The 20,851-nt window shown below is 52.5% G+C and overlaps 4 protein-coding genes across 6 annotated transcripts; 2 read left to right on the top strand and 2 right to left on the bottom strand.

Annotated features, from left to right (window-relative positions):
* Positions 1-541: 541 nt before the first annotated feature.
* CYP27B1 (cytochrome P450 family 27 subfamily B member 1) lies at positions 542-6,084 on the top strand. Of its 3 annotated transcripts, NM_001194713.2 has the most exons (10): positions 542-1,279; positions 1,925-2,115; positions 2,624-2,826; positions 2,912-3,112; positions 3,197-3,369; positions 3,562-3,734; positions 3,935-4,013; positions 4,301-4,498; positions 4,842-5,741; positions 6,063-6,084. In NM_001194713.2, the coding sequence occupies exons 1-9, from the start codon at positions 1,085-1,087 to the stop codon at positions 4,953-4,955; spliced, it is 1,527 nt and encodes a 508-aa protein (NP_001181642.2). In that variant the 5' UTR covers positions 542-1,084; the 3' UTR covers positions 4,956-5,741; positions 6,063-6,084. The 3 variants fall into 3 exon arrangements, with proteins under 3 accessions (NP_001181642.2, XP_077809136.1, XP_015007553.2); XM_077953010.1 differs by having other exon boundaries at positions 4,842-6,077; XM_015152067.3 differs by having other exon boundaries at positions 949-1,279; positions 3,197-3,734; positions 4,842-6,077.
* A 3,405-nt stretch (positions 6,085-9,489) lies between these two features.
* On the bottom strand, positions 9,490-12,894 carry MARCHF9 (membrane associated ring-CH-type finger 9). The gene is given in 4 exon segments (NM_001246272.1): positions 9,490-9,824; positions 10,093-10,285; positions 11,326-11,481; positions 12,538-12,894. Coding segments are annotated over 4 exon segments (1,041 nt in total).
* A 5-nt stretch (positions 12,895-12,899) lies between these two features.
* LOC114671101 (uncharacterized) lies at positions 12,900-16,012 on the bottom strand (the record flags this gene model as incomplete). The annotated part of the gene is made up of 4 exons (XM_077953098.1): positions 15,939-16,012; positions 14,876-14,954; positions 14,057-14,083; positions 12,900-13,583 (listed from the first exon to the last, which is right to left on the bottom strand). Coding segments are annotated over exons 1-4 (864 nt in total), but the record flags the coding sequence as incomplete, so codon positions are not given.
* Positions 16,013-16,103: 91 nt separating this feature from the next.
* CDK4 (cyclin dependent kinase 4) lies at positions 16,104-20,216 on the top strand. Its single transcript, NM_001261347.2, has 8 exons — positions 16,104-16,259; positions 16,697-16,933; positions 17,089-17,224; positions 17,344-17,511; positions 17,669-17,778; positions 18,946-18,996; positions 19,133-19,268; positions 19,834-20,216. The coding sequence occupies exons 2-8, from the start codon at positions 16,716-16,718 to the stop codon at positions 19,924-19,926; spliced, it is 912 nt and encodes a 303-aa protein (NP_001248276.1). The 5' UTR covers positions 16,104-16,259; positions 16,697-16,715; the 3' UTR covers positions 19,927-20,216.
* The last annotated feature ends 635 nt before the right edge of the window (positions 20,217-20,851 follow it).

Genomic DNA, 20,851 nt, shown 5'->3' with positions numbered 1-20,851 from the left:
CAGGCTGGTCTCAGACTCCTGAGCTCAAGCAGTCTGCCCACCTCAGCCTCCCAAAGTGTTGGAATTATAGTGATGAACTGCCGTGCCCAGCCTAATTTTTAAACTTCTTTTGTAGAGACAGAGCCTTGCTGTGTTGCTCAAGCTTGTCTCAACCTCCTGGCCTCATGCCATCCTCCCGCCTCAGCCTCCCAAAGTGCGGGGATTATAGGCATGAGCCACCATGCCTGGCTCTGTGGAGGATTCTGATGCTGAAAGTAGAAAGGGGCTGCTAACCAGAAAGCCCCCCAGAGGAGACCGAGTCAGCTGGGGAATTAGAACATCCACATCCATGTAGCTCCTCTAACAGCCCAGAGACAATCTTAGAACTTAACTAATGTACAAAAAGTTTCTTCATTTCTGCTTCTCAAGCCCCAAATTTCCATGTCTGGCAGAAGTGGGCTTGTACACCCAAGAGGCCCCCTTATCCTCAAGAAAGAAAAATGGAGGTTCTAGGAGCCATTTTAGCCCATTAACCCACCTGCCATCTGCCTAGTATATGTTAGGTACAGGAGGAGGGGGAGATGTGGCTAGTGCAGGAAAATAATGCAGAGAAGAGACAACCCACTGAGCGAAGAATGTGGGGACAGTTACAGCTGTGCCTCCCCTGCTTCCCTTCCCGGAGGAGCTGAAAGATGGGGAATTCCTGAGGATGGGCCTAAAGGGGCTGGGCTCCCTGGTGGAAGTGGTGGGAATATCAGAGACTGACTAGTGTAGCTTGGTCACTTAGTCCGTACTAAAAAGCCTTATAACCTTTCCTAGGATGAGACTTTTAGGCTCCTAGACTAGGGCACTCTCCCAGGAGGAAAATCTTAGGCCCTCCCTCCCATGAGGGTCATTGCAACACGAGACCCACGGGAGTCGTGAAGTCAGCCCCAGCCCCGCCTACTGTTCCTGGGTGCTAATCCCCAGCACAGACCACTCAGGAGGAGGGATTGGCTGAGGAGCTTGGAGAGGGGGCGTCATCACCTCACCCAAAGGTTAAATAGGGGTTCAGACTAGGTGCTCAGGAGAAGCGCTTTCTATCGCGGGCACCCGGAACCAGACCATGACCCAGACCCTCAAGTATGCCTCCAGGGTGTTCCATCGCGTCCGCTGGGCTCCCGAGTTGGGCGCCTCCCTAGGCTACCGAGAGTACGACTCAGCACGCCGGAGCTTGGCAGACATCCCAGGCCCCTCTACGCCCAGCTTTCTGGCTGAACTTTTCTGCAAGGGGGGGCTGTCGAGGCTACACGAGCTGCAGGTAGGAAGGGACGCCTTTCCCGAGACTGAGTGCTGGGGAAACTGGCTTTGACAGCGTCAAAAAGGACTGACTAGTGCAGAGCAAATGTGGGAGAGCCAGAGAGAATGGATACCCATGAATTAAGGAAAAGGCGAGTTGAGGCTGGGGACGGTGTGGCTCGACCCGCATAGAGTCCGTCCCGACTCTTAGCAGAGGGCGCTGGGAAAGCACTTTCTCGCTGTCCTGAGGTGTGGAGATCCTGCAGATACAGTGCAAGTGCGCAGGAGGCGGGAGCACGCGGTACCCTCCGCCTGCGTAGGGCTTAAAGCTACATGGGCTCGTTTTCATTTACTGAGAACTCGTCCTGAGATGGACGATCTAGACATGGAACTTTTAGAGATTTCTCCTCGACCAAGGTGATCAGAGAGGTCCTGAATGTCTGCCTTGCGCAAAGTTCCTGTTTTGCCCATCGCACTCAAACTTTCTAGGGATGGGAAGTGAGAGGAGGAGTTTGCAGTATCAAAGGCATGCAATAGCTAGCTGGGCACCCTAGAAGGAGCAGAAGCTCCCTCTTCCCAAGCCCAGTCAACACCCTTGGCGTGGGCACAGGTCAAGCTGAAAGTCCCCGCCCAGGTATCCAAGTGTCCGCTGCGCCCCCTCCCCCAGGTGCAGGGAGCCGCGCGCTTCGGGCCGGTGTGGCTAGCCAGCTTCGGGACAGTGCGCACCGTGTACGTGGCTGCTCCTGCACTCGTCGAGGAGCTGCTGCGACAGGAGGGACCCCGGCCCGAGCGCTGCAGCTTCTCGCCCTGGACTGAGCACCGCCGCCGCCGCCAGCGGGCTTGCGGACTTCTCACTGCGTGAGTCTTCTCTGCCCCCAGAAAGCCAAACACCCTGCAGCGGCCCTCTCCTGCTGCGGGTCCCGAAACTATCGGACTTAGGGGCATGGTGGGAGGTTGGCTGTCCTACTCTATCTTTGGTCATCTTGGGGTTCCCATCCCAGTCTACTTCACCCACACTCGGGTTGAGCCCCAACCTCACTCCCTGCCTACCTCCTTATCATTTGAGACCAGAATCCTGGGAACTGGGGGAGCCAGAGGAATTGGGTTAGGGTACCAGGATCTGGATGGAATGAATGTAAGGTTCTGTGATTCAAGTTACCCGGGAACCCCAGCCCCTGCGGCCAGGAAATGAGTAAAGAGGAAGGGGGTTGGAAGACAAGCGCAGGCCGGTGTAGGTTTCTGTACCCCAAGGGGGCAGACGCAATCCCTTTCCTGGCCACCGCAGCCGAATGCGCTTCTTCACTACAACCAGTCCCGTCGAGCCGTCCCCACCTCCCCGATGCGCACTCTCTCCTCAACCCTGCAGGGAAGGCGAAGAATGGCAAAGGCTCCGCAGTCTCCTGGCCCCACTCCTCCTCCGGCCTCAAGCGGCCGCCCGCTACACCGAAACTCTGGACAACGTAGTCCGCGACCTTGTGCGGCGTCTGAGGTGCCAGCGCGGACGTGGCACGGGGCCGCCTGCCCTGGTTCGGGACGTAGCGGGGGAATTTTACAAGTTCGGACTGGAAGGTGAGCCCCAGGACAGAGCTGGGCAGGCGTCGGGGGCGCCCTACCGGAGCCTCCCTGAGCCCTGACGGCGCCCCCTCCCGACAAGGCATCGCCGCGGTTCTGCTTGGCTCACGCTTGGGCTGCCTGGAGGCTCAAGTGCCGCCTGACACGGAGACCTTCATCCGCGCGGTGGGCTCGGTGTTTGTGTCCACGCTGTTGACCATGGCGATGCCCCACTGGCTGCGCCGCCTTGTGCCTGGGCCCTGGGGCCGCCTCTGCCGAGACTGGGACCAGATGTTTGCATTTGGTAAGGCACAGGACGAGGTGGGAATGGGGGAATGTAAAGCTGTCGAGGGGTAGCGAGGTATTCACGTGCCTTCTACCTACGCAGCTCAGAGGCACGTGGAGCGGCGAGAGGCCGAGGCAGCCATGAGGAACCGAGGACAGCCCGATGAGGACCTGGAATCTGGGGCGCACCTGACCCACTTTCTGTTCCAGGAAGAGTTGCCTGCCCAGTCCATCCTGGGGAATGTGACAGAGTTGCTACTGGCGGGAGTGGACACGGTTAGGTTCTCCCTCCGTGCTGTGAGCCTGTTCCAGGGCTTAGCCTCCCCAGACTCCGGGACCATTTTTCTGTTGCAGGGGATCCGTTATGGCCACGTAGACCAGCTTGGCTTAACACCCAGACTGTTCTGTAATCTGCACCCTCTGCTGGGTTCCCACACCCAACACCTCTCTTGCTTTCACGTTTCTCAGGTGTCCAACACGCTCTCCTGGGCTCTGTATGAGCTCTCCCGGCACCCTGAAGTCCAGACAGCACTCCACTCCGAGATCACAGCTGCCCTGGGCCCTGGCTCCAGTGCCCACCCCCCAGCCACTGTTCTGTCCCAGCTGCCCCTGCTGAAGGCAGTGGTCAAGGAAGTGCTAAGGTGAGGGGAAAGGAGAGGAGGAACAAGAGGAAATGCCAAGGAAGGCTGCGGAAGCAAATAGTGGATGGAAGCAGGGAGACAGCAGAGAAAAATGGCACTCTACTACTGGTCAAAAAGGGTTTGGAAGTTGGAAACAATGCGAAGAAGGCTGCAGCCCCTAGCCTCACCTTGCTGTCTCCATTTTGTGCTTTGCAACCTAGACTGTACCCTGTGGTACCTGGAAATTCTCGTGTCCCAGACAAAGACATTCATGTGGGTGATTATATTATCCCCAAAAATGTGAGTAGAGCCTATGCACCCTTTCTACTGAGCCCTTCCTCACTATCTTAGGCCCCAGCCCTGTTCTCAAGCACCCTCCTAAAAGCCCTTCAAACACTCCCCTTGACCCCTCTCTAGGATATGCCTTTCTGGGATATAATGGGACAGTGGAGAGATCCTTCCAAAAGTAGCCCCAGAAAACTTCCCCATCACCCACCAGGACCTGCCTTTGTCCCTGTCTGAATATCCTATTCATGCCTGCCCCCATTCTGAGCACAAACTGACAAGTTTGTTTTTCTTCCCACCAGACGCTGGTCACTCTGTGTCACTATGCCACTTCAAGGGACCCTGCCCAGTTCCCAGAGCCAAATTCTTTTCATCCAGCTCGCTGGCTGGGGGAGGGTCCCACCCCCCACCCATTTGCATCTCTTCCCTTTGGCTTTGGCAAGCGCAGCTGCATGGGGAGACGCCTGGCAGAGCTTGAATTGCAAATGGCTTTGGCCCAGGTAAGTGCTCTAGATTTTATACCTTCCCCAGGCTGGAGAGACCCTAACCCTCTAAAGTTGTGAGATCTTTCCCCTGACAAGCATAGGAAATCATGTAAGACCCGGTAGAATGAATATTCTAAAATATGATAAGCCCATTATAGGCCCGGAGTGTAAGTGAGGGTATTCAAACTATTTTTTCCCTTCCACAATCCCTCACCCTTATTAACCAAGAAGTCCCCTACTGGCCACAGGTGCCACCCAATCATTGACCATTCTAACACTAATAATGCATGCCCTTTACCAATCAATCCCCCCACTATAGATATCTTTCACAGTAGTGCTCACCTTCTTCCCTTTCCAGATCCTGATACATTTTGAGGTGCAGCCTGAGCCAGGTGCGGCCCCAATCAGACCCATGACCCGGACTGTCCTGGTACCTGAGAGGAGCATCAACCTACAGTTTTTGGACAGATAGTCCTGTGGAAAGAGGCTGTCATCATCACCCTTTCGTTCATCGTAGGAATAATATTTTTTGTAGGCACAAGACCAAGAGATACATCTGCCCCTAAGGCCTATCTGACCAAACTGGATAGAATGACCATAGTGAAGTGTGAGGCAGCCCTGACCAATGTGTGAAGTATGCACTTGGCCTGACTCAGTAGGCCAAGTGAGAAAACCATTGTCTCTCTCCGTGCTCGGCCCTTCTGATCATGTATGCATCCCCCAAGGATGAAATCAGATTTTAACTAATAATGCTGGATGGCCTGAGGAAAGATTCACCCGCCGCTGTTTTTGGGCTTTCATAGTGTTCATTGATGCTGCTGGCTAAGCATTTATCAAAGCATAAGCTCAGTAACTGTGCATCTGCTCTGTACCTGGTTGGTCCTTCCTCTTTGCATGTAAGCTCTTTGAGAGGAAGGATGAAGCCTTATTTGTTTTTTATATCCCCTGCCAGGGCCCATCTCTGACTGGGTGACACCATACACATTCTTAGATTGAATCTGAACCATGTGGTGGAAGGGATAAGCAGCTTAGTAGGCTCTGTCTACCCACTTCCTTCTTTGTCTCACCCATAGGAAGGTGAATCTGCCCTAGCCTGGTTTACAATTTCTTACAACTCTCCTTTGCTCTCTGGCCACTATTAAGTGGGTTTGCCCCATCACTTAGTTCTCAGGCAGAGACATCTTTGGGTTTGTCCCTGCCCAGACCTCTGGCTTCTTTTTTATATTGAAAAGTTTTAAATATTCATAAATTTTAGAATAAAAAGTCAAGGCCGGGCGCGGTGGCTCAAGCCTGTAATCCCAGCACTTTGGGAGGCTGAGGTGGGCGGATCACAAGGTCAGGAGATCAAGACCATCCTGGCTAACACGGTGAAACCCCATCTCTACTAAAAAATACAAAAAACTAGCTGGGCGAGGTGGCGGGCGCCTGTAGTCCCAGCTACTCCGGAGGCTGAGGCAGGAGAATGGCATAAACCCGGGAGGCGGAGCTTGCAGTGAGCTGAGATCCAGCCACTGCACTCCAGCCTGGGTGATAGAGCGAGACTCCATCTCAAAAAAAAAAAAAAAAAAAAAAGAATAAAAAATCAAATATTCCATTCTTGACTTTGACTTATCTCTCTCATATTACCACTTCCTATAAGACCTGGAGGTAAGACCCTAACCCTCCCATCTCCCACCTTGGTTTCTCAGGTCCTGGGGGTGACCCCCATAACAATGGGAGGTCTGGATGCCTAGAAGAGTAGTTTGTAACACAAACCCAGACATGTTTCTGTCTGTAGTGGGAACGGCCAAGTCTAGTCTGGCTTCCTGTAAGAGATTAAGGGGTGGGGGGTGAAAAGTAACTGCAGGGGCTAAGCTGTAAAATCGGCCGGGAGCTAGGGATTTGCAGAGATTGCTGACTTTGGTAAGCAAAGTGCTTTTGGACTGCCAGGATTGAAGGAAGTCCTAGATTGGTCACTGCCCTCTCTGGAATAGTTCTTCCAAGATAATTTCCTTCAGAGGAAGGGATACAAGCAGAGAAGTGGAATCAGACCGACAGAATGAAAGCTGAGTGTGGGGGTGGCCAGAAGCCCTGGGGCAGTGGGCAGAGGGAGCCTGTTTCCCTGAGTCAGCATTCTCTGGCCCCCCAGAGGCTGGGCACAGCTCTCCTCTTGTGGTGTATACAGATTAACTCATCTTCCATCCAAATAAATCTCTCAGCACACTGCACAGTTCCTTCTGCATCCCAGATTACCCTCCCATGTCAAGACTTGCCCCACTTCCCCTACCCTCACCCTATTCCAATTAGCTGGGTGTAAATGGAGATTTCACTTCACACTTCTTCCTCCTCCACACCTTGGTCTCCTGGCCTAGACATGGCTCCCTGACCACAGAAACTCCATTTAGCCACCAGGCCTTCTGCGGGGGCATATAATTATGCAAGATCTACAGAGGGGCAGGGAGGACCCAAAGGCTCGTACAAAGATCAAGGTTTCTGTGCAATTTTCTGACCTTCTCAACTCCTTCCCTACTGTATACTCAGTCTCCACCCCATCCCTCTATCACTGAACTCAATTTGAACGTAAATGACCAAATTTTTAACAGATTTGAGCTTTGAGGGAGATAAAGCCCAGCTTGTGGTCAGACCCTTTCCCCTGGAATCAGTGATGAGAATTCTGCCCACTCGTACTCTCTATTTTCCAGTGGGCAAGTAGGAATGCCCACTTGAGGAGGGCAGTAGTTCCCATGACCCCTTTCCTGGACAATGATCTTTTTAAGTTGGAAAAAGGGAAGAAGAGGAGACCATACTGATTGCTGGCCCCAACCCCCATACCAATACTTCCATTAGTGCTGAAGGAGAGGGGAAAGTGTCCCACTTCGCCTCATTTTAGGACCCAGAGTGTAAATGGATACAGTGTGTTTGTGTGTGAATATGTCTATTTTCTTTGGTATGTCTAACCTTCCCTGCAGATCCATCACAGAGGACAGCTCAGGCTTGGCACAGGAAGCTCCACATGTGTCCTATATGCCTGAGCCCTACCTGCCAGTATAGATAATAGTAGTCACTCTGATTTGCAATCCCCCATTTGGTCCCCACCAGCTCTTCTGTGAATGGCAAAGCAGGAAAGTCTGGCCTTTCTGTCTCCCAACTTGGGGGGTATAGAGGGTTCTCTCTCTGGGGAAACAGTTTCCTACTAAGCAGACGGAGGACTCAGTCTCAGCTCCCTATCCACTCTACTCCTTCAGAAATTGGAAGTTATATACTTCCACACTTTGAAATTACTTGAACCCCAGTCCAGCTTTAGTTCCTACATCCCTAGGTTAGTCTGGATGCCAGCACCATGGACAGCGACAAAGACCCCTTTTGGGAGAGGCAAGGGGATCAAGGTTTCCTGGGCAAGTATATGTGTGGGCCTTTACAAGAGAATCATTTTCTCCAAAACATCCCCAGGGAGGAAGGAGGCAGAGCAGAACCTTCCCTGAGAGAAGGATCAATAATAAGAAAGGCCTCCAGATCTAACTTTAGCTGTGAATGAAGGAATTATTTAATTGCTGATGAATGGTTTACTTAAAAAAAACAGCATCATTCATATAATACACAACCTCAAAGTCACAGAAGAAAGTGCCCAGCCTTCAGGCTGACCCACATTTTAACCAGTCTTTCCCAAATCTTTTCTCTATAAACAACAGTCCTCTATGCTGCTGCTTCCAAACATAATGCCATCCATTAATACCACTAGCTGGGCACACCGGGATCAAACCTGTGACCCTAAACTGCCATAGAAATAGCTTAAACTGGGGTTGGAGACTCATAACTGAGGGGGGGTTCCCTCCATCTCACTCCAAATGAGTCCAAATTCACTCCACACTGCTTTTCTGGGTGAGCACAGTACTTGAGAAGGGCTAAAAGAACCCAGATGATCTCCAGAACAAGGCGGATGGCTCCAGCCTTCCCCAGCCCATAGGCCCAAATATTTAGTCAGAGGAGTTCTCATTCTTACAAATAATCACCATGCTTCACATTTGCAATGTCTATTTTCCCTCATATTTCCATACCTATTATGTCACTCAACATAAAATTCCAAGATTCTGTGCAACTTCAGATGAAAAACACATTTTAGAATTTGTTATACCAGCTACTATTTGAAATAAATGAACCATCAACTAGTCTAGAAATCTCTTTATGTCATTGCTGATTTTCTTTGCAACGACATCCAACCTGTCCCTCATTTATCCTTATTCCAACCCTATGAGGTAGACAGGAAAACCATAGCTAAGAGATTTTTTTCTAAATCATACAACTCATAGGTGGCAGGTTCAGATCTACCCCTTAGATACCTCTGAGCGCTGCCACCTAGCAGCCAACATGAATTATTCACCAGCAAGTGGGAGTCACACCTACAACTCGGAACCCACTGCTGCATTTGGGATTTGCAACCTGTGCAGAGAAACCTCCCCACACCTCCCAACCCTCCAGAAAAGCCCCAGATGAGAAAGGAGTCTCCACGTGCATATAAATGATTCTTTATGCCCTTCCCCCATGCAATGGGGGATGGAGCAGGGGGAAGTCCCCCGCCCTCATGCAGGGAACGGGAGGTCAATGTATACTAGTCTTATTGCCAGATGCCCTGTGGCCATGGGGTAGGGAATAGGGGTCTACAGCCCCTTTCTTCTGGCATTGGTCCCCCTTCACCAAGTCGCCATGGTGGACCTGGGGGGCTGGAGGCCCTAGGAGCTGAGGTAAAGACGGTTCTCTCCAGGGAAGGAAAGCTGCTCTTCCCGCCTGCCCACCGGCCATCTCTGGATGAGTGTGAGAAGCTGCCAGTGGGTACTGAAATGTCATCCAGGTGTCTCTACCCAGTGGGCAGTGAGGCCAGACAATGTCTCCAGCTTGAGGCTGCCCACAGAGATCCTAGGTGATGGGGGCAGCATGCCCCAAACACCTTGTCGAGCTGGTACCTCCAGCAGTCATGAGAGCTCTTCTCTGACTGATGCATTGACTCAAGATCCCTGCTCCTGGAGTCCAGTTCAGACTGTAGTGACCCTCATGACAACCTCTCGGCCAGAATGGGAGCTGGAACGGGTATCTGGTGGCCGCAGCTGCCCAAGGAGGTGCAAGATTGTATAACCGCAGCGCTGAGGCAAGAGCGTCCGCATGCGCTGGGCAGCTGGGGGGCGGCTGGTGGCCCCAGAGGTGGGGCCCGTCCGTGAGGTCCTGGGGCCCGGCTTCCCTGCCGTCCCTCCCCCTGCATCTCCTCCTATGTCCTTGGTCTTGTCATAATTTAGGACCTTCCACTGCTGGTTCACTGCCTGCCAGCGCTTGAAGATGCGGTAGACAGAGGAGCCTTCATGGATGATGAGGCCTGAGCAATAGGGATAAGAAATCCAGGGTTAACTGTGGCCTAGATACTTAACTGTGGCCAGAGGTACTTAAGCAAGCATTTCTTCAGAGTGAGAAGATACAGTTGCAAAGGGCCCTGGAGAAGCAGGGAAGTGGGTTGAGGGGGCACCAGGATAGCCCTAAAGGCCCCCAGTGGCAGAAAATAAGGCCATGAAACTGAGGGGATGGGCAGGGGAGTCAGGTGTGTAAGAGGAAGATACAGAGCAGGTAAAGGAGAGAGGTGCCCTCACCTATGCAGACGACATCCATGAAGCCATACATGCCGTAGCAGATCTGAAAGAGCAGATCCTGTCGTTGCCACTTGGCTGAAGGGCTGAGTGAGGACCAGATGAGCCAGGAGATGCTGGCAACCAGGAAGAGCGAGCCCAGGACTATGGCAGCAATCTGGACCTTCTCGATGACCGTCAGGGAGATGGCCTGCCACTGTGTGGGAGAAAGGGCTCCAAAGAGTCCCAGAAAGGGATGGAGGGCCAGGTGATGGGTGGCCCTGAAAAGCAGGGTGCTCCAGTAACCTTCCCTAAAACCTTCAGGCAGGATCAACATCTGTCTTCTCTGTGCCTTCATTAAATCTAGAACGTGGCACTTGTCTGACACCATTTGTCTGTCTTATTTTAAAAAGGCAGGATTGGGCAAGTGCTCTGAAACCAAAACATCTAGATTTGAATCCCAAATCTTGACTCCATCACTTACTGGCTAAGTAACCTTGGGTAAGTTTTCAAATCTTTGTGCATCAGTATCCTCATTTGTAAGAGGGGATAATAACAGTATCTAACTAATAAGATTATTGTGAAGATTAAAAGAGTTAATACACACCAAAACTTGACACAGAAAACACTACACGTTTGCTATCATCATCAACATCATGTTTTCTTTTCTTTTTCTTTTTTTTTCCTTCGAGACGGAGTCTTGCTCTATTGCCCAGGCTGGAGTGCAGTGGCTGTTATCTCGGCTCACTGCAACCTCTGCCTCCCAGGCTCAAGGATTCTCCTGCCTCAGCCTCACGAGCAGCTGGGATTACAGGCAAGCGCCACCACGCCCCGCTAATTTTTGTATTCTTAGTAGAGACGGGGTTTCACCATGTTGGCCAGGCTGGTCTCAAACTCTTGACCTTGTGATCCGCCCGCCTCGGCCTCCCAAAGTGCTGGGATTACAGGCATGAGCCACCGCGCCCGGCATTTTTTCTGTTTTCTTTTTCTTTTCTGTGTCTGTGTGTGTGTGTCGGGTGGGGAGTGGTGGTTATTCCAGTGCCTAGAACAGTGCCTGGAATATAAGTGGCACCCTGTAAATGTTTTTGTGAATAAATTAAGGGAGGAAGGATATACAGACACACAGGCGACTGCAGTAATTGGTGGGGAAGGGTGGCTTTGGGAAAAGAGTAAATGAAATAGGCCTCCTGGAAGGTTCCTCATTCCAATAGCTAAAAAGTCCCCGCCCAGTCTCTGAGTCCTCTCCTTGCACCTCACCTGCAGTGGGTTCTTGGTGCTGATCGCCAGGACCTGGTACTTGAAGTAGCAGAGCTCACAGCTCCAGGAGCCCCTCTCGCTGATCCAGCGGATGAGGCAGGGCTGGTGCGTGCAGCGCACTGAGCCGTCGCAGCGGCAGGGGCTCAAGAGCTCCCCCTGGAGGAAGAGTGAGGAGGGACCCTGTCAGCCATCACCACCCCGACCCCACTCGGCCGCGCTCCCAGACAGGGAAACCTCTTCAGGTCACTTGCCCACGTTAAAAAACTCAGGCCTTTCACCCAAGACAGGGCAAGAGGCTAAGTAAGGCTGCAACAGAAAATAAGTTTCCCTTGGAGATCAAGGGAAACTTCCCATACCAAAGAGATGAGGGATGGAAAGGGATGGGGGGATTAGAGGGGAGAAGGACTGGATCTTCTCTTTTCCTAGAATTTGGAATGGGTGGTCTTTAAGACTTCTCAAAGGAAAGGCTTCCTCTTAGGATCTGGAGGGAGGAGAGGGTTAGAGCTTCTGAGCCATGTTTTCCTTCCCCCACCCCATCACTGTAAAGTTACTTCACAGATCTGGTGCAAACTGGGATGGGTTACGGTCCTCGGTTTCCATGTATTAAAAGGGAGAAATTCCGGAGGTGGAAGTGAAGGGTGTTTCCCTTTAATCAAGGAATCAATTCTCACTACAGAGACACCCTCCTAGCACTATTCTGGGACAACTTTGCCCATAAAATTTTAACAAAGAATACTCTTTAGAATGAGATAGAAAGTTGCAGGATGTGAAGTGAAAAAAAGTACCCCATAGGGAGAAATACTGAGCTAAGCAAGGGCGCTGGCTGGGCCCCTCCCTTCTAGGTGGGCACAGAAGCACTCTTTTCTGCCCACCTGCAAGAGAACAGGTCCCCTCAGCTTACGAGACCCTGGGGCGAGGCAAATAGGAAAGAACAGCAGTCCCTGTTAATGGGTGAGATGGATTTTGTGCTCTCCGGGGAGAAAGCCCCACCACTTCCTGGGGACCCTTGACCCTCCAACACAAACAAGCGCTCCAGGAGTCCCCTGCCAGCCCCTCGGCCTCACCCCATTCCCACTCCGCCTCACCCCATTCCCACTCCGGGTCCTGGGGCCCGCCCAGCCTCCTTAGGCACCGCCTCTGCTCGCAGTCTCCGCTGACACCCCAGGTGCGCGCCCCCACCCCTCCGCGCCCGGCCAGGTGCCCAGGCCTGACCTGCTCCGGGCCCTGGAAGCAGATCCGGCACTGAGGGGTTCGGAGTCCGCTGTCCAGGCTGCTGCTGAGCGACAGGGCGTCCAGTGCGCCCGGGGGCGGCAGCGGCGGCGCGGGCGGCGGCAGGGGTCCGGCCCGCGGCTCCTTGTCGCCGGCCAGGCCCCGAGCCCGCGGCTCCGACCCGTAGTACTCCTCCTCGTCGCCGTCGCCGTCCCGGGTGGAGCAGCCAGCGAAGGGCGCCCAGCCGCAGCCGCCTCCCCCGCCCCCCCGGGGCTGCGGCTCGGCCCGGGGCCGCCCCCCGCCTGTCAGAACCAGCAGCTTCAGCTCGTTCAGAAACATGCGGAGCCGAGACTTGAGCATCGTCCGGGCGCTGGGGCGGGGGGCGGCGTGCAAGGGGGGCTCGCTGGCGGCGGGGGGAGGGGAGAGGACAAGGCTGGGAAGGGGGCGCGCGCTGGAGAGCCGAGCCGGGCCGGGGTCTTCCGGGCCTGCGACCGCCGTTCACTGCTGTCACAGCCGGGACTCCGGTGCTTACGGGGCCGAGGGGGCTGGCGGCCCGGGGGCGGCGGGGTGGGCGGCCATGGCCAGGGCAGGAGGCGGGGAGGGGGGCTCAGGGTGCCGCACCCCGCGGGTCTGGGTCCGGAGCGGGCCGGGCCCCCGGGGTTACGCGCCCGGGTCCTCCTGCGGCGGGGCCGCCCCCCATCGCCGTCCTCCCGGTCCCAGTCCCCCTCCGGCTCCGGGATCAGGCTTGGCTCGGCCCGTGCGCTCGGCGGTGGCAAATGGCGGCTCCTTCCGGCGGCGGCGGCGGCGGAGACCCCCCCGGAGCGGCGGGCGGGCGGGGCGGGCGGGGCGGGCGGGGCGGGCGCCGGGGAGCGGGTGAAGGATGGAGGGAGGGGCGAGGCGGGGAGGGGGAGAGCAGAAGGGGCCGCGGCTGCGCATCCCCGCCCTGCCCCGCACGAGCAGGTGTCCCCAGGGGCGGGGGCAAGTGTGAGAGCCCGAAGAGGGTGGAGGAAGGGGAGTGGCCAAGGAAGGGGAGTGTGCACACGAATAGACTAGGTGTGTGTCTGGGAGTGGGAGATGAACGGGTGAGCATGGAAGGTGAGTGGTCAAAGGACGCAGGTGTACCGGGGAGGGAGAGGCTTGTGCAAAATGGGAATGTGCAAAGAAAGAGCTGTTAAAGCGTCGGAGGTGTGAAGGAGGTACATGGGCAAGGGAGGGACTCAAGCAATATACACTTTACCCAAAGGGCTGAAAAGTGTGCTCGATGGGGACTGGGAAAGAGCGGTGTGTAAGGAATGGAGTCGCGTTGTCTGAGAAACAGAAGCCTGTGATTGTAATGTGTGAAGGAGGTGAGTGAGCAGGGGAGGTAGAAGTGCTAAAGGGATGGGACTGTCTTTCCTGGTAGTCTCCTGCCCTCACCTCCACTACATTGAAGTGAACAACGCACACACCCTTTGCTCTTATGGAGCCTTCACTCTGAGAAAAAGCTCTACCCTCATCACATTTTTTTCTGCCTTACACTTACATTCTCCCTCTCCTTCCCTTTGCAAAGCTGAGGGAAAAGGGATTCCAGGGGAGCTCATTGGGTCAAACGCACTGGGAAAAAAATTAATTAGTGAAAGAGTAATTAACAGAAGAAGGGAGGGGACAGAGCCTGGGACAGACTGCCAAATTAAGGTTCTTCAATAGAAAGTGATGGAGAGACAGTAATGTTCCCATGAAGTATTCAAATGTTTTGGATGGACTAATGAATGAATCAGAAAAAGAGGCTGGGACCCAAGCAGACAGAGAAGACGGCTTCTGTTGTAAAGAGAGTAAGGTGCGAAGGGCTTATGTGGAAGGTGAGGCTGAAGTGGGGAATGCTGGTGTGGGAAGGGAGTTTGAAAAACTTAGACACTTATCTTCACCTCCAGAAGGCTTACAAAGCACCCACCCCTAGCAAGGTAGCCAATAAAACATTCACCTCTTGAGCCCCTTAGTCAGTTCAGTCCTTGAGATTTTTCTTACTAGTGTTTCAGCTGCCCTTGCCAGGAGGGGCCCAGGACTACAAGTATCAGGATGGAAAGAGGGGGCATCTGTATTAACATGTATTCCATTTTGCTCTAAATCACGGTTTATATTCATCTTCTAGTTTGAACTCTTATATTCTCAGCCAGATGGTTAAGGAAAACAAGTTAGAGTGGAAGGAGTGGCAAATAGGGTAATAAAATGGCTTTAGATTTTACACAAATTCTCACAAATGAGACACTAACCGCTTTCCTCCTTTACTCCCATACCCTCAAAGGGCTAGGACATGAAGACCTTGGAGCCAATAAAACAAAGAAAGTAGGAGAAATCTACCTACGTCTACCTCGGTGTCTGTGGGCAGAGGCCATTTGGGAAAAAGTGTGTTCTGGACACCGCTAAGTGCTAAGAAAGAGGCACTAGGGAAAAAGAGGGAAGCACAATGACTCCAAATGAGCAGTCACAAGGTTTACAGAAGGAGACATGTCATTTTCATTCATTGTGGTGGTCTGGAGGGTGCAGGGGGTGTGGTGGTAACTTTCTTGCACATGTACACTCCTGTATCCATCTTATATATTACATGTAATAAATAATATATACATACATATATACATAGAAGTATATATACACATATAAAAATATCACATAATCATAGAACCGTCCTACTGGGGAAAAAAAAAACTTAAAGGTCAAGTATTCCTGTCTCCTGCTCATTAATAACTTCTCTGCCAGATGGCCTCAGGTCTTTGCATTAACACTCCCAGGGAGATTTGGAAGTTGAGAAAAGAGGGGGCATTACCTTGTCACTGAACCTGTTGGATTACTGTATTAATCTGCCTTCTGTCCGTCCTTTAATCGTAGTTTTGCCCTCAAATGGGCATTGTTTACTCCCTATTTTAGAAGACCCCATTGTTGGCTACATCTTTCTAGATAGTCGTACCACTACTTTAAAGGGCCAGTGACAGACACCAGAAACAAAACAAAATAAAAACCCACATACACACTGGAAGCAAGCACTCAGTAAAATGTTGTAGAATTAATGAATGAATCAATGACACAAATGAGAGTATGTTTTATCATGGTGGAGCGAAAAGGTGACAGCATCACCTCTGGTACCCCAACTCCCATTCCCTCCCCAATGTAGACAGGCTGAAAGACCGGTAGTGAGACTGGAGTTCAGCCTTCAGACCGGTAGTGAGACAATCCTTCAGCCGGGAGTTGGGCTCTGGGTGGCCTAGGTTGCCATGGCACCGCCTCGGGCTCCACCCTCTCTTGTCCCCTTACCGCGCCCCCCCGCGGCGGGGGTTGTGGCAGCCAGTCATGTGCCCGCCGCGTAACCACACCTCTGCTCCTCAGAGCAATGTCAAGCGGTCACGTGTGATAGCAACAGATCACGTGGCTACCATCGCCCCTCCGCCCCCTTACACTCTTCGCCCTCCTCCCCGTCAAAGCGGCTCCTGGCCACCCCTCCGCGCATGGGTGGCAGTCACGTGCCCAGAACGTCCGGCGTTCGCCCCGCCCTCCCAGTTTCCGCGCGCCTCTTTGGCAGCTGGTCACATGGTGAGGGTGGGGGTGAGGGGGCCTCTCTAGCTTGCGGCCTGTGTCTATGGTCGGGCCCTCTGCGTCCAGCTGCCCCGGACCGAGCTTGGGTGTATGGGGCCGTAGGAACCAGCTCCGGGGCCCCGATAACGGGCCGCCCCCGCAGCACCCCGGCCTGGCGTGAGGTAAGTGCAGTCCCTTCCCGGGAATGAGAACCAGTGCCCGCCCCCCTCACAGTTTTCCACGCGTTCGTTTCTCGAGCTGGTTATGGAGGGGTCGCTCAAGGGCGGGAAGTGGGGCCTTTGTGGTCATGGGAAAGTATAATTTTAGGGACTGAGGTGTAGGATCTTTGATGCAAGGCATGTGTCATGTGTGATCTTTGTGCAGGGCGCGATTGTCCCAAAGGAAAATGCGTTTTTTATTGCAGGGCCTCACGTGGCTGGAGGGGTTGGTATTGAGTCATTGTGTTATCTCTGGGGCCGGCCCCAAGGAAGGCTGCGAGCGGGGGATGGGATGCTAGTGTTGCTCTTTGTGCTTTTTTTTGGGAGTCCTTTTGTTGCTGCAGGCTCATACCATGCTAATTCTGTAAGGGACTTTTGGTGATAGGAGTCTGTGATTGTAGGGTCGCCCTTGATCTGAGAATGGCTACCTCTCGATATGAGCCAGTGGCTGAAATTGGTGTCGGTGCCTATGGGACAGTGTACAAGGCCCGTGATCCCCACAGTGGCCACTTTGTGGCCCTCAAGAGTGTGAGAGTCCCCAATGGAGGAGGAGCTGGAGGAGGCCTTCCCATCAGCACAGTTCGGGAGGTGGCCTTACTGAGGCGACTGGAGGCTTTTGAACATCCCAATGTAGTCCGGTGAGAAGGTGGTGACGAGGGGAGTGGGGAGTAAAGGGAAAAGACAGCCTATAGGTGGGGTGTGGTGATCTGTAGAGAAGTGGGGACCCTGAGGAAATAATGAGAGGCCATGTTGGGTTAAAGGGGATTGAAAAGTGAGCATTTACTCTGGCCAGGCTGATGGACGTCTGTGCCACATCCCGAACTGACCGGGAGATCAAGGTAACCCTGGTGTTTGAGCATGTAGACCAAGACCTAAGGACGTATCTGGACAAAGCACCCCCACCAGGCTTGCCAGCCGAGACCATCAAGGTGAGTGGGGTTGGTAGGCATTGAGAGGTGGATTGGGACCTTTGTAGTAAAACCTCCTGGGATTTCAGGTATGGTGTGCCTAGTTTCCAGTGCATCTGTACCTCCCCCTTCTAAACTAGGATTTGATGCGCCAGTTTCTAAGAGGCCTAGATTTCCTTCATGCAAATTGCATCGTTCACCGAGATCTGAAGCCAGAGAACATTCTGGTGACAAGTGGTGGAACAGTCAAGCTGGCTGACTTTGGCCTGGCCAGAATCTACAGCTACCAGATGGCACTTACACCCGTGGTCAGTAGAAAGATGGTACCAAAATGGGTTCTGGTTGGGAGTAGGAGAGTGATTGCCTGTAGCAATTGAGAAGTCATGTGCTTCGTGTGTTCAGTCAAGCAAGTTGTGTTTTGTGGTAACCCATGGAGTCCCCATCCATTCTTCCTATTCTCTTTAGGTTGTTACACTCTGGTACCGAGCTCCCGAAGTTCTTCTGCAGTCCACATATGCAACACCTGTGGACATGTGGAGTGTTGGCTGTATCTTTGCAGAGATGTTTCGTCGAAAGTATGGGACCCACATACCCTGGACCACCTTGAATTCCCCAAATTGCTTGTTCATAAACCACGTCCACACCCTGCCCATTCTTTCTTTTTCTCTTTTTTTTTTTTTTTTTTTTTTTTTTGAGACCAGGGCTTGCTTTGTTGCTCAGGCTGGATTGCAATGGCATGATCACAGCTCACTGCAGTGTCAACCTCCTGGGCTCAAGTGATCCTCCCATCTCAGCCTCCCAAGTAGCTGACACTCCATGCCCAGCTAGTTTTTTAATATTTCTGTAGAGAGGGGGGGTCTCAGTATATTGCCCAGGCTGGTCTTGAACTCTTGTACTCAAGCAGTCCTCCCACCGCTATCTCCCAAAGTGCTGGGATTACAAGCGTGAACTACTGGACCTGGCCCCATTCTTTTACTTGCATACTACTGACTACTTTGCCCATAGCAGAAAGCTCTGAAATGCTCTAGAATTAGGAACTTCATATCCCTTTATTCTCTTTTATTTATTTATTTATTTTTGCAATAAGGTTTCACTCTGTCACCCAGGCTGGAGTGCAATGGCCCAATTACAGCTCACTGTAGCCTCTATCTCCTGGGCTCAAGCAATTCTCCCATCTCAGCCTCCTGAGTAGCAGAAACTATAGGTGCATGCCACCATGACTGGCTTTTTTTTTTTTTTTGAGACGGAGTCTCGCCTTGTCGCCAGGCTGGAGTGCAGTGGTGCGATCTCAGCTCACTGCAACCTCCGCCTCCCAGGTTCAAGTGATTCTCCTGACTCAGCCTCCCAAGTAGCTGGGACTACAGGTGCGTGCCACCACGTCCAGCTAATTTTTGTATTTTTAGTAGAGACGGGGTTTCACCATGTTGGCCAGGATGGTCTCAATCTCTTGACCTCATGATCCACCTGCCTCAGCCTCCTAACGTGCTGGGATTACAGGCGTGAGCCACTGTGCCCAGCAATTTTTTTTTTTTTTTTTTTTTTTTTTTTAAGAGACAAGGTCTTGCTTGCCCAGGCTGATCTGGAACTCCTGGGCTCAAGCAGTCCTCTCACCTTAGCATCCCAAAGTGCTGGAATTATCGACCTTTATTCCCTGTGCTTTCTATTTTGGGCCACTAAGCAGTAACCATTCAACTAAGATATCTTTGAAAATGACTGCTACCTTATGTCCCTTCTCACCTTAGGCCTCTCTTCTGTGGAAACTCTGAAGCTGACCAGTTGGGCAAAATCTTTGAGTAAGTGACCAACGTGGGAGAAAAAGATTTTCTATTCTCAGTCCTCTTTCTGCTAAGCCCAGGATGGCAACTGGCTCTGCCCATGGGGATGGGAACTGGAGGACCCTCCTGACCAGAGTTCTCCTGTCCCCCACAGCCTGATTGGGCTGCCTCCAGAGGATGACTGGCCTCGAGATGTATCCCTGCCCCGTGGAGCCTTTCCCCCCAGAGGGCCCCGCCCAGTGCAGTCGGTGGTACCTGAGATGGAGGAGTCGGGAGCACAGCTGCTGCTGGTACTGGAGATGGCTGTGGGCATAGGGAGAGACTGGGGAAAGAAATAGAGCAGTGTGCAGGGCCCTGGCCACTGTGGTTAATGAAACTTGGTTGGTAGATGGGCTGTAGTTTTTATTACAGCTGCAGATGGCCACCCACAGAGAGGGATGTGGAAGAGAACCCATCCTGGCTGGGCGTGGTGGCTCACGCCTGTAATCCCAGCACTTTGGGAGGCCAAGGTGGGCAGATCACCTGAAGTCAGAAGTTGGGAGACCAGCCTGGCCAACGTGTTGAAACCTTGTCTCTACTAAAAATGCAAAAATAAGCCGGGCGTGGTGGTGCACGCCTGTAATCCCAGCTACTTGGGAGGCTGAGGCAGGAGAATCACTTGAACTCTGGAGGCAGAGGTTGCAGTGAGCTGAGATCATACCATTGCACTCCAGCCTGGGCAACAGAGCAAGACTCTGTCTCAAAAAAAAAAAAAAAGAAAGAAAAGAAGAGAGCTCATCCCAGGTATTGTCATGGGTGGGTAGAAGTCTCTCTCAGTTTTCTTCATGGTTTTCTGACCTTTGGCTCTCCCCTCAGGAAATGCTGACTTTTAACCCACACAAGCGAATCTCTGCCTTTCGAGCTCTGCAGCACTCTTATCTACATAAGGATGAAGGTAATCCGGAGTGAGCAATGGAGTGGCTGCCATGGAAGGAAGAAAAGCTGCCATTTCCCTTCTGGACACTGAGAGGGCAATCTTTGCCTTTATCTCTGAGGCTGTGGAGGCTCCTCCTCCATCTTTCTACAGAGATTACTTTGCTGCCTTAACATTTCCCTCCTACCTCTCCTTTTGAGGCTTCTCCTTCTCCTGCCCCACTATTTCTCTACACTAAGGGGTATGTTCCCACTTGTCCCTCTCCCTACCTTTATATTTGGGGTCCTTTTTTATACAGGAAAAACAAAACAAAGAAATAATGGTCTTTTTTTTTTTTTTTAATGTTTCTTCCTCTGTTTGGCTTTGCCATTGTGCGATTTGGAATAACCACTTGGAAGAAGGGACTTTCCTGCAAAACCTTAAAGACTGGTTAAGTTACAGGGCCTAGCAAGTCAGTGGAGCCCCTTGACTGACAAAGCTTAGAAAGGAACAGAAATTGCTTCTTTGAATATGGATTTTAGGGCGGGGCACGGTGGCTCACACCTATAATCTCAGCACTTTGGGAGGCCAACGCGGGTGGATCACCTGAGGTCAGGAGTTCGAGACCAGCCTGACTAACATGGTGAAACCCTGTCTCTACTAAAAATACAAAATTAGCCGGGCGTGGTGGCGCACACCTGTAATCCCAGCTACTTGGGAGATTGAGGCAGGAGAATCGCTTGAACGCGGGAGGCAGAGGTTGCAGTGAGCTGAGATCATGCCATTGCACTCCAGCCTGGGCAACAGAGCAAGACTCAATGTCAAAAAAAAAATATATATATATATAGATTTTTAAATGGCTTTTTTATATTCACTGAACTTTCTCAAACTGGGTCCTGCTTATTACAGGAAAGAGCTCTTGGTGGTTTTCTCCTTGGCTCTGTCCCTGATTTACCCTTAGAGCCACACCCCAGAGTATGT

The sequence above is a fragment of the Macaca mulatta genome, chromosome 11 (genome assembly GCF_049350105.2).
Source record: "Macaca mulatta isolate MMU2019108-1 chromosome 11, T2T-MMU8v2.0, whole genome shotgun sequence".
NCBI lineage: Eukaryota > Metazoa > Chordata > Mammalia > Primates > Cercopithecidae > Macaca > Macaca mulatta.
The sequence above is the reverse complement of the archived record's forward strand: the minus strand, read 5'-3'. Positions and strand labels throughout refer to the sequence as shown.

Excerpts from the sequence above, each read along its gene's own strand:
- CYP27B1 (XM_015152067.3), top strand. The coding sequence starts at position 1,085 with ATGACCCAGACCCTCAAGTATGCCTCCAGGGTGTTCCATCGCGTCCGC. Across the intron at positions 4,014-4,300 it reads ATTATATTATCCCCAAAAAT|ACGCTGGTCACTCTGTGTCA; the intron begins GTGAGTAGAGCC and ends TCTTCCCACCAG. Across the intron at positions 4,499-4,841 it reads TGCAAATGGCTTTGGCCCAG|ATCCTGATACATTTTGAGGT; the intron begins GTAAGTGCTCTA and ends TTCCCTTTCCAG.
- CDK4 (NM_001261347.2), top strand. The coding sequence starts at position 16,716 with ATGGCTACCTCTCGATATGAGCCAGTGGCTGAAATTGGTGTCGGTGCC. Across the intron at positions 16,934-17,088 it reads GAACATCCCAATGTAGTCCG|GCTGATGGACGTCTGTGCCA; the intron begins GTGAGAAGGTGG and ends TACTCTGGCCAG. Across the intron at positions 17,512-17,668 it reads AGATGGCACTTACACCCGTG|GTTGTTACACTCTGGTACCG; the intron begins GTCAGTAGAAAG and ends TATTCTCTTTAG.